At 35.3% G+C, this 12,464-nt stretch overlaps 1 protein-coding gene and 1 long non-coding RNA gene across 2 annotated transcripts; one reads left to right on the forward strand and one right to left on the reverse strand.

Moving 5' to 3' along the window:
• Positions 1 to 2,478: 2,478 nt before the first annotated feature.
• On the reverse strand, positions 2,479 to 7,251 carry LOC107822752 (uncharacterized). Its single transcript, XM_075253161.1, has 2 exons — positions 6,985 to 7,251; positions 2,479 to 2,835 (listed from the first exon to the last, which is right to left on the reverse strand). The coding sequence occupies exons 1-2, from the start codon at positions 7,249 to 7,251 to the stop codon at positions 2,479 to 2,481; spliced, it is 624 nt and encodes a 207-aa protein (XP_075109262.1).
• Positions 7,252 to 9,448: 2,197 nt separating this feature from the next.
• LOC142181278 (uncharacterized) lies at positions 9,449 to 10,007 on the forward strand. Its single transcript, XR_012709949.1, has 3 exons — positions 9,449 to 9,564; positions 9,670 to 9,747; positions 9,836 to 10,007. It is a non-coding gene; the product is annotated as an uncharacterized LOC142181278 (long non-coding RNA).
• The last annotated feature ends 2,457 nt before the right edge of the window (positions 10,008 to 12,464 follow it).

A 12,464-nucleotide genomic window follows, 5' to 3' on the forward strand; every position in this document is an offset into this window, starting at 1 on the left:
AAAGGAACTAAATAATCTTGAAAGAAAAATCTGAAAATTGAACGAACCCAAGTTGAACTCTGATTTAAACTATTGGAGGTCGAACGGATTGTTTGTGAGTGTTGAAAAGGACGAAGCAGAAGCTGGTCGTTTGGACTGTGGCGGACTAGCTGGAGGGAGACGAGGGTGGTCGTGAGGAGCAGCAGCGGCAGCAGCTGGACTCGCTGCTGCTGATGGCGTCGTGGGCTGGTGTTGGGTAGTGTCGTTATGACGGGGTGGTGGTCGACGTGAAGCAGTGGTCGACGGAGAAGGCTCGACGTGAGGGAGCTGGAGTGGACGTGAAGGTGATGGCGGAGAGGGGAAAACGACTGGACGTCGAGCAGCTGGAGGTGGCAGTGATGGCTGCTGCTCGTCGTAGGCGAGCAGCTGAGCTCGTTTGGTCGTCCATGGCTGTTTCGCGAAAGGAGAAGGAGCAGCGGTCATGGCTGTTTCGTGAAGGAAAAGAAACAACGTTTATGGAGGAGAAGAGGTTGTATGGCGACTTGAAGACGAGGATGACGGCTGTAGATGATTAGGTTTTTTTTTTTAGGGTTTCTTCTTCTTGAAGAAGAAGAAGGAGGTGAAGCTTCTCAATGTGATATCCAAATATGTTCCCAAATAATGAAAGATACGGCTGATGCATAAGTGTATGGTTTGGGTATTTGGGTTGTGGACCAAGTAGGGTATGAGTCATGGGTGTGGGCCTGGTATTGTTTTGGGTTGGGTAGAAGTGTTTTGGGCCTATTTTTAATTCCGAAAATTGGCCCAATCCGAGTTTGTTCTTCTTATTTTTTGTTTCTCTTTTCTTTTAATTGATAAAACTAAAATTCTAAATTGAATTATAAACTAAATTAACTCCAAAAATACTAATTAAACTCCTAACAACAATTATTATACACAATTAAACACCAATTAAAATAAAATTGCACAATTTGACATTAAATGCTAACAACGCAAAAAATTCCTATTTTTGTGATTTTCATTTTTGTAAAACAAACTTAATTACCCCTAATGGTAAACTTGAATCCTAAATGCAAAATGCCACATATTTTTGTATTTTTTATTAATTTAACAAATGGACATGCACATACAAAAAAAAAATGCAAATAATACATGGAAAATAACATCAAATTCACAACAATTGCAAACAATAAAAAAAAATATTTTATTTTAAATTTTTGAGAGTAATATATATAAGGCAAAAATCACATGCTCAGTTATGGCCTATGGGTCTTGTTTGGGGGGTTACCTCACGTGGCTCTGATCACAAAGCTCAATAAAAAATGCAGTAATTTTTTATTCCCTGTGAATGTATCAGGGAGAAGTGGTCATGTGGCTAAATAACCTCACCCATCCCTATAAAGTTATTGTTTGGCTTGTTCTGATAATATTACTAATGCATCGGGAATAGCTAGCCGTACAACGGACTTTCATAACAGTACTATGTGATGAGAGGACCCGAATATCAATATCACCATGCGGACACCATGTGACCTCCACGCTTCACTATAAATAGGCTTTTGTTACTTCTAAGACTTTTGCTGATGTACTGGCTTAGAGTTTTTGAACAATGTTAATACTATATGCGCAAGGATTTACAATGATATAAATTTTATTGTGCAACCTCATATGTACTTGCCTAGGTTTCTGAGAATGGTAATTAGTTTGACTGCGCGAGACTTCACAGTCGATAGGATTTAGTTGTAAACTTTTAAGTTCCATTCACGGATATCTTAAATGGAGAAGTAAAACCGGATAAGTGCTTTGCAGGTATTGAAGGAGTAGGTAAACTCGTCTGAATAAGGAGATTTTAGCAGGGACGGGCAAAAAAGGAAGAGTTTTAACCAAGTCAGACAATGGTATGGAAAGTGTAAAATAGGCAACCATTCTGTTAGCATGATTAAATGCCTTGAGATTCTCGTGACAATTTTTTGAACTTCGTTAACTCCCTGGTACTAGAATAGTCTTTTTGTAATTGAGCTAACAGTAACTTTTGTATTATTATGCATCTTCTTGATGCCAGCAATGAAATCTATTATTACTTCATCAAAAAAAATGTCTTGAGATGAAGTCACTATTTGGCGAGTGTAAAATACTCCTTTTTAATTTTTGCACTCCTATTATATCTTTTCCCTTTTGGTGTAAATGCTGCATGATTCCTATGACTATATGACTTCTTACAAATTTTTCACTCTGCAGGATTTTTGTTGCAGCTGATTACATGCAAGTGACTTGGAAATGTAAATCCGTTACTTACTCTTTTAGTAATAATAGTGGGGAATCAGGATAGTGATGATGCTGAAAAGCAATGTATTGGCTTAAACAACACTGATATTACAAGAAAATATATCCAAATGTCCTGGTAAAGTTGGGAAAGTGTAATCTATGAACTAGTAAACTTCTATCCTACATTATACTTGATGGTACAGATTGAAGAACTAGACTTGTAATCCTCCTTTATTAATTAGTAGTGCCATTCAAGGGAGCAGTGACACGTAGAAATGTAGTCTCACTACATGGGATAGCAAGGCCCCCCGTTGTATAATCAAATCTGTATTCTTCCTCTGCATGCCTCAACAATTCTTGAAACAAAGGATGCTTCAAACAAGAGATGGGTACCACGAATTGGTGCTTATTATTATGGCTCTCTCCAACATAAACTGCCATGTGACCCTTGGGAACATCTGCCAACTTTGATGAAGTGTTTGCAGTTGATCTTTGGTGGAGAAAAATGCTGTGTTTAGCATGATCAAAGATTGTCTTCAGATGAATCCTCATGTCGTTGAACGTCTCTTCAACGTTTAGCTGGTAAGAATGCTGCAAGAAATTGAAAACTAGCTTTAAGTGTATGTAGTGTGAAGAAATAGGCTTATGGTTTTTGCAAATGAGTTGGCTGACTTATATTCTTATATATAGGGATTGGCTTTAGTAGTAACCAAATAGTGTGGGACCAAACTTCACCCTAACAAAACATCCTCAACTTGATGCTGTAAGATAGAAGAATTTTCTTTTGATTTAACAATACATATATGGCCTAGCACATAGTTTTCCTGCTCATAACCGCGTATCTCTACGTAGACTCAGTTGTCTCGTCAATTTTTTTTTTCCTTCTATTTGATAATTTATTGTTTTTGCTACTCTTATCTTTTCAGATTTCTGATTTAATCATGAGTCATATTTGGGGCCTTTGTTGTTTTGTTGTAGTACTGGAATGCAACCATTTTCTCTCATCTGCTTCTCTAATTTCTATAAATAATATGAAGTTTTGATATATCAAAAGGTTTTGAGAAGACTAAGAAGTCAACCAGATGAGATTGTTGACTGCAATCCTAACCTTCCAACAACATTTTTAAGCAGATCACACATTAGTGTCTTGGTCCTGGGACCAAGCATAGCCCACTGCGTAGAAATATCAAATTATATTTTGTTTGATTAACAGTATAAATGTAGTAAAGAGGCAGGATTCACTATGAGAAAGCAGTATTACTCAGGAGCATGGTTAATAAATTCCTGGTAGAGAAGGAGTATAGAAGTTGAAAAAGGTGGTACAAATGGTATCTATTGTTTCCGTTCGCCTATTAACTATATGCAAACTATCTATGTATTTAGCTTCAGAATTTTAGATCACTGCTCTATCTTCCTCATTCAGTACTTGTACCAAAATAACGCTTCAGAATACATTGGTGATGAAGCTAGCAGTGACCCTCGGCTTATTTTACAACTCCACTCGCACACAGTTTTCTATTTCAGGCACTGTGGAATATCTCTTTTTTGGCCCTCAATGATTCAATCAAGATTGGTTCATTTCTTGCTGTCACAATGAATAATTTGTTGGTCATCTTGAAATGTCTGTCCTACCAATTTGCGCTTATCCTTTTTAAAAGTTCTTCTCAAGAGCACATGTCCTATAGGTACAGGTACAGGTACATGTGATTCTGAGGTCGTTATAAATTATCCAGACACTATTTTTATGCAGGTTGCTATATGCATCCAATATTCAATCATTGATTCTGACATATAAAAAACTATTAATTTGATTACAATTTTAAGCCTATATTAAGTATCTTAAGATTATTTGATGCTGATATTAATACAAGGATATCCTTGGTGTTGGTTTTTCGGCTAGGTTTATTCTACCTGAAATTTGTTCATGTTACTGGGGTCTCTTTCTACATTTACTTCTTTGAATACTAAAACTCTTTATGCAAGCAATTCAAGCTAATGGTGTGCTTGATCTGGTTGTTCTATTAACTTCTATCTTATTTGCTATCTTTGCCCTGTGTAGCATGTGACAAGAAGAACTTTTTCTTAATCTAATAAGTCTTTCATCAATCTATTATCTCTCTCTGATTCAGTTAGCTTTTTCTGGAAAGCAGAGAAGATCTTAAATTCTAATTCAGTTACAGCACTAAATGTGAGCGCATCAGCTCCAATTTTAGTGGGCAATACTTGTGCTTGTGGATAAAACAGATTTCCCGGTGGATTAGTCGAGGTGTACACAAGATGTCTAGGCACCACAATTGTAATAAAAAAGATACATAAACATTTCACAGATAAAGAATTTGGCTATCCGTCATCTAAAGACAACAAATAATGGTAAAGATTTCATTTATATGCTTTGCTTGAAGGCTGTTTACATACGTTTACAACTCTTGCCTAGTAAGATGAAACTAAAATTGAAAATTCTAAGCTACATAAGTTTACGCAAGGAATTGTTAGACCACCCATTGGATGATGAAATCCAAACACTTCTTCTGCTTTCCGTAACAAGTTCTGGAACAAAGGATGATCGAGGTATGTTATTGGCACCATATACCTTTTCTTCTCTCTCTCACCTACATAAACCACAAAATGTCCTTTCGGAACATCTGAAAGACTCCTTGTTAGAAGAGACTGCAGTTTGTAGATTTGCTTGGCACTGGAAATCATTGGTAACAAACGAAATCCCATGACTTATTTTCAACTTTAATAAGTAAAGAGTATTACAAGAAATTGAAAGCAAGCTTTAAGTGATATGTGTTCTATTAAAAGAAGCTTTTGCTTTTCTGCATATGAGTTCTCTGATGTATATATAGTGATTGATTGGAGGAGTTAGTTTGATCTATTTGTAGTATATCCCAACAGTGTGGGACCAAATTCGCTCTAACAAAGCATGACAGTGGACTCAATTGCTTTACATTATTGTAGTAGAAAGCTCTGCTTGCTCCCCAACTTGCAGCTGTACGATAGAAGACCTTTCTCTTTAAATTATTTGACAATACATTTATGGCTTAGCACATAGTTTTCCGACTCAAAACCGCGTACTTCTATGTAGAAAGTTTCTCCTTTGTACTATTTTTTCTCAGTTTTTTCCTTCATTATTTCTTTTCTATTGGATAATTTTTGCTACTGAAGGACATGTTCCCATGAGGCATATTTGGGGCCTTTGTTGTTTGATTGCAGTGCTTGAATACAACTACTTTTTTCCCAGCTGCTTCTCTAGTTTCTATTGTGCCATAGTTCATTGTATTTGCAGAGTAGCAGCCGAAGGGAAAATGGGGAGGGGATTACAAGGTGAAGAATCGAACTCTCACCAACCAGGTGAAAATTCAGGTAACCAGCCAACTGAGCTACTAAGATTCCCCACAGTGGCTCTAGGCTTATTTTACAGTTCCAATCTTCCCCATTTTTCTATTTAAAAGTTGGGCATTGTAAAGTTTCCCCCCCCCCCCCCCAGTATATATAATTCAATCAATATTGGTTCATTTCTTGCTGTCAAAATGGATAAGTAGTTGCTCATCCTGACATATCTGCCATACAAGTTTGGATATGTCCTTTTCTACATGTCTTCTGAAGAGCACTTGTCCTATAAGTACTACTACATGTGATTACGAGGTCATTTTAATTTATCCAGATACTATTTTGGTGCAGGTTGTTATATGCATTCAATCTTCAATCATTGATAACAAGTTGTTAACTGTCTATATTTGACTTCCAAGACATGTTATTCATCCCTTAATCTTGTATTTAGTGATAAAGATTTATTTTGTACTAAATATGTAATAAACAGATTTGCTTCGGCTTATCTTAAGATACAACATCTTATATTTATGCTTTAAATTTGCTGTATGAGATTGAGCTGGTTTAGCAACTGGTATTTCCCTTATTTCTTGATTTACTGACAGATTATAAAGATTCTGTACAGATTATGTAAGATCATTTTGACATTACTTCAAGTTGGCGCGCGTGCCAAATGCTTATGAGAAAGCCCGCAAGATAGAGATTAACTACCTGCTGCTTCTTTAATTACAAAAAAAGACTATTAATTTTATTACCATCTCAAGCCTGGATTGTGTATCTTAAGATTCTTGGACGGTCATATTGAAAAAAGATTTCCTTGGATGCTGGTGTTTCTGACTCTTTTTTGTTCTAACTAAAAATTCTCCATACTGTGGTTATTTTGTAACATTTGCTTCTAGTATTACTAGAATTGTTTACGCCGTTTCAAGCTAATAGTGCTTGTAGCATGTGGCAAGAACAAATTTTCATACTCTAGAAAATATTTCATCAATCTATTATCTCCCTCGGACTCCTAACAGTTGCTTTCCCTGGAAATTAAAGTAGAGAAAAATACTTGATCAGGTTCATCCAAGGGATGGTTTAGTTATAGAGATAATGAAGTAACAACCTGGAGGTCATAAATTCAAATTCAGTTGTAACACTAAATGTGAGCTCCAATCTTTGTGGACAGATTTATTCAACAATCACAGATAAAGAATTTGTCTATCTATTTTCTAAGGACAAATAAAGAATGGTAAAGATTTCATTTATATGCTTTTCTTGAAGGCTTTGTACATAAGTTTAATACTCTTTCCTAGCAAGATGCATAATGAAAAACAAAAACTGAAAATTCTAAGCTAGCTATAATCTGAAGCTCAGAATGCTACTTCTTGGTTCTTCATTTCATAAATTCAATCGAGAAGTCACGTCAACAAAATCATTCTCATTGCAAGGTATTGTTAGACCACTCGTTGGATGATGAAATCCAAACTCTTCTTCTGCTTTGCGTAACAAGTTCTGGAACGAAGGATGGTTCAGGTATGTTATTGGCACCACGTATCGCTTCTTCTCAATCTCTCCGACATAAACTGCAAAATGTCCTTTAGGAACATCTGAATGATTCCTTTTAAGAACAGACTGCAATTTGTAGATTTGATTGGCACCGGAAATCATAGGTAACAAACGAAATCCCATGGCTTCTTGATATGTCAAGTATTGGGTGTTTGATAAAATTGTGGTTGAAGTAGGACTTGTTTAGATTGATAAAGATTTGTGTTTTGATCTAGAATTTGTTGTGAAGTTTTCACAGGAAAAGGTTATATTTATAGAGCTGCTTGCATATAGTTCCATCGCGTGTCAGCTGTAGTTTGCAGTAATTTCTAATTCCCTGTGAATGCATCAGCGTCAAGTGGTCAATTCAAGTGGCTAAAGAACCTTATCCATTCCTTTGAATTTATTGCATAAATAGCAGGTCGTACAACAAAAACTTTTAAAAACATTACCATGTGATATGATGAGAGGATGTGTATATCAGAAACCACCAACCAGAACATCTGGAAATGGTGTCGAACACCACTTGACCTCTTGGTTACTGTCTGAGCTTTCCCCGTTCAATGTAAGTGTGAACTTAGTTTTGATGGCTTAAACTCTTCATCATATTTGTATTCCGTCCGTCTCATTTATGTGAAGGTATTTTACGGGGCACTAAATTTAAGAAATTAAAATACTTTTGACGTGTAAGTCAAATATATAAATAGTTACATGTCTTCTGAAGAGCACTGTCCTATAGGTACAACTACATGTGATTATGAGGTCATTTCAATTTATCCTGGTACTGTTTTTGTTGACTATCCACGTCTGACTTTACAGACATGTTATTCAGGCATTTAATCTTGTATAAAGTGAGAAAGATTTGCTTTGTACTTTAGGAACATCGGATGGATTCCTTGTAAGAACGGACTGCAATTTGTAGATTTGCTTGGCACTGGAAATCATTGGTAAAAAAAAAAAAAAAAAAAGAATCCCACGACTACTTAATATGTAAGTATGGTGCTTGAAGGAGTTTTGATTGATACTTGTTTAGATTTATAATTAAAGGTTGGTGTTTGATCACTTTTTCTGAAATTTGCACAGGAAAAAGTTATATCTATAAAGATCCTTGCATATTACAGCAGCTGTTATTTAGCTATGATCTTATGAGGTTTTTTTTTTTTTTTGGTTCCCCCCCCCCCCCCCCCCCACCTCACATGGCTTGGAGTTTTTTAACAATATTAATACTATATGCGCAAGAATTTACAAAGATATAAATTTGCAACCTCATATGTACTTGCCTAGGATTCTGAGGATGGTAAGTTTGTCTCGAGACGTTACAATCAGTAAGATTTAATAGTAAATTTTTAGGGTTTCATTCACTGATATCTTAAATAGTACAAATCGATTAAGTGCTTTGCAGGTATTGTAGGAGTAGGTAACCTCGTCCGAATAAGGAGATTTTAGTAGCGATGGGCCAAAAGAAATCATATATTTATGATTTAGATTTTAGCAACCACTATTTCCCTAATTTCTTGATTTACTGACAGATTATAAAGATTCTTTACAGATTAAGTAAGATCATTTTGACATTACTTCAAGTTGGCGTGCCAAATGCTTATGAGAAAGCCCACGAGATAGAGATTAACTGCCTGCTGCCTCTTTAATTACCAAAAAAGACTATTAATTTAATTACCAGCTCAAGCCTGGATTGTGTATCTTAACATTTTTGGATGCTTATATTGATAAAAAGGTATCCTTGGATGCTGGTGTTTCTGACTCTTTTTCGTTCTAACTAAAAATTCTCCAAACTGTGGTTATTTCTAACATTATGCTGTTTCAAGCTAATAGTGCTTGATCTAGTGGTCAATTAATTTCTATGTTATTCAATATCTTTTCCTTGTGTAGCATGTGGCAAGAAGAAATTTTCATACTTTAAACAGTATTTCTACAATCTATTATCTCCTACTGACTTCTAACAGTACGCTTTCCCTGGAAAGCAGAGAAAAATACTTGATCAGGTTCATCCCAAAGGGATGGTTTAGTTATTGAGATATTGAAGTAACAAGCTGGGAATCTGAAATCCAGATTCAGTTATAACACTAAATGTGAGCTCCAATCTTTGTGGGCAGATTTATTCAACAATCACAAATAAACAATTTGGCTATCCATCTTCTAAAGACAATAAATAATGGTAAAGCTTTCATTTATATGCTTTTCTTGAAGGCTTTGTACATAAGTTTACAACTTAACTCTTTCCTAGCAAGATGAAAACAAAAACTGGAAATTCTAAGCTAGTTCTAGTCTGAAGCTCAGAATGCTACTTCAATATGGCTCTTCATTTCATAAATTCAGTCGAGAAGTCACATCAACAAAATCATTCTCATTGCAAGGTATTGTTAGACCACTCGTTGGATGATGAAATCCAAATTCTTCTTCTGCTTTGCGTAACAAGTTCTGGAAAGAAGGATGATTCAGGTATGTAATGGGCACAACATATCGTTTCTTCTCTTTCTCACCTACATAAACTGCAAAATGTCCTTTAGGAACATCTGATTGATTCCTTGTAACAATGGATTGCAGTTTGTGCATTTGCTTGACACTGGAAATCATTGGTAACAAACGGAACACCATGACTTCTTGATATGTCAAGTATTGGAGGTTTGATTATTTTTTTACTGAAGTAGGACTTGTTTAGATTGATATAGATTTGTGTTTGATCTGGAATTTGTTGTGAAATTTGCACCAGGAAAAGGTTGTATTTATAGAACTGCTTGCATATAATTCAGCGTGAAGTGGCCAAGTGGCTAAAGAACCTGTCCCATTCCTTTGAAGTTATTGCATATATAGCTACAACAAAAACATTCAAAACATTACCATGTGATGTGATGAGAGGATGTGTATATCAGAAGCCACCAACCAGAACATCTGGAAATGGTGTCGAACACCACTTGACCTCTTGGTTATTTATATTCTGTATCATCTTATGTGAAGGTATTTGACTGAGCATTGACTTTAAGAAATTAAAATACTTTTGACGTGTAAGTCAAATATATAAAAATAATACCAAAATTAGCTTTTAAAATGAGTGGTGGTTGGAGTTTCCAAAAAGATAAATGTGTTATTCCGAAAAGCTTTAAAAATTGTATCACTGGGAGAGAGTTAAAAGGTTTGGAACTTTGGTTACGATTGGTCACATGGCTAAGCTCAGACACATAGCTGAGAAGAAAAGAAAAAAGTTGTACTAAAAGCTATATCCCTAATTCCTGAAAATAATGCAGTCACTGTAACAAGATTTAAAAGGCTTCACTTGTCCTTATGCAAGCAACTACATCTTGAGCTGCTATAATTTCAATCTTGATTATGCCACAAAAAAGGCCAGTCGTAAAACAGAAATATTGCAGCAAATCATGTGATTGGTTCCACACTGGCACTTTAAAGAAAAATGCACTGCACGCGGACACAATGACACGAGCTTCAAATCCATTACTCAAAACTAGGAAAGTTATTTATTCACAATCCCAGTTAGGTTGTTTATAGACATTTTGGTGTAATTGCCTTCGACTTTGATAAGGATTTAACTTTTATATAGTTATAAAGAAAATTATTTACATTATCAGGTCACTTAAAGCTAATTAAAAGTTACTCTCTTCGTTTTATTTTATCTGATACACTTTGATTGAGCACAGAGTTTAAGAAATAAAGACTAAAACACGCCATAGATACTATAAATCATCTTATTAAGTTGTACTGTTATCGGAATAATGCTTCAGAATACATTGGTAATGAAGCTAGCAGTGCCCCTCAGCGTATTTCACAATTCCACTCATCCACAGTTTTCTATTTAAATTTGGCTTTGTGAAATAGTATCTGTTTTTAGCCCTCATTATAATTCAATTAAGATTGGTTTATTTTGCTGCTGTCAAAATGAATAATTAGTAGCTTATCCTGACATATCTGCCCTACCAGTTTGGATGTTTCCTTTTCTGCATTTCTTCTGAAGAGCACTTGTCCTATAGGTACAAACTACCTGTGATTATGAGGCCATTTTAATTTATCCGGGTACTATTTTGGTGCAGGTTGTTATATTCATCCAATATCCAATCATTGATACAAGTTTGTCTTTCTGTAGATATTTAGTTAACTGTCCATATTTGACTTTAAAGACATCTTATTCATGCATTTAATCTTGCATAAAGTGTCAAGATTTGCTTTGTACTAAATGTAATACGCGGATTTTCTTTGGCTTGTATTAAAATACAGCACCAGATTTTTATGCTGTATGAGATTGAGCTTGTTTAGCTTTTACTGATGTTTCCCTAGTTTCTCTATTTACTGACAGATCACTGTCAATCAAGATCTTTTACAGAAATTAAATAATCATCTTAGCTTAACTTCTATTATCCTAAATTCAAATTCCATCTCCAATCTTGGTGGTAGCTTAACGCAACACATTTACTTCTGGCAGTAACTTTTATTCCCTGTGAATGTATCAGGGAGAAGTGGTCAAGTGGCTAAAGGATAGAGCCCATCCCTATAAAGTTATTGTATGGCTTATTCTGATAATATTACTAATGCATCAGGAATAGCTAGCCGTAGAATGGACTTTCACTACAGTACGGACACCATGTGACCTCCATTTCTCATTCACACCTCTTATCTAATTAGATAAAAACCCAACAAGATCATTTTGACATTACTTCAAGTTGGCGTGCCAAATGCTTATGAGAAAGCCCACCAGAAAGAGATTAACTACCTGCTACTTCTTTAATTACACAAAAATTTAAAAAGAAAAAGAAATTCGAAAGACTACTACATATTAATTTACCAAGTCAAGTGTGGTTATTTCTATCATTAGCTTCTAGTATTACTAGAACTTTTTACGCCATTTCAAGCTAATAGTGCTTGATCTGGTGGTCGATTAATTTCTGTATTGTTCACTATCTTTTCCTTGTGTAGCATGTGGCAAGAAGAAATTTTCATACTCTAAAAAGTCTTTCGTCAATCTATTATCTCCCACTGACTTCTGATAGTACACTTTCCCTGGAAATGTGAGCTCCAATCTTTTTGGGCAGATTTATTTTACAATTGTATTGTGGATATGGCAGACTGTCCAGTAGTTTAGTCGAGGTGCAGTACACAAGCTGTTCGAGGCACCACGGTTGTAATACAAAAGAATCCATGAATTTCACAGATAAAGAATTTGGCTATCCATTTTCTAAAGACAATAAATAGTGGTAAAGATTTCATATGCATGCTTTTCTTGAAGGCTTTGTACATAAGTTTACAACTCTTTCTTAGCGAGTGGAAAACAAAAACTGAAAATTCTTAGCTAGTCCTAATCTGAAGCTCAGAATGCTACTTCTTGGCTCTTCATT

The sequence above is a fragment of the Nicotiana tabacum genome, chromosome 5, assembly GCF_000715075.1.
Source record: "Nicotiana tabacum cultivar K326 chromosome 5, ASM71507v2, whole genome shotgun sequence".
NCBI classification, from domain to species: domain Eukaryota; kingdom Viridiplantae; phylum Streptophyta; class Magnoliopsida; order Solanales; family Solanaceae; genus Nicotiana; species Nicotiana tabacum.

What these genes read in the sequence shown, in the direction of transcription:
- LOC107822752 (XM_075253161.1), bottom strand. Translation starts at nt 7,251, where the DNA reads ATGGGATTTCGTTTGTTACCTATGATTTCCGGTGCCAATCAAATCTAC. An exon ending in ATGAGAATGATTTTGTTGAC is followed by an intron (nt 2,836 to 6,984) that starts GTGACTTCTCGA and finishes AATTTCTTGCAG; the next exon opens with CATTCTTACCAGCTAAACGT.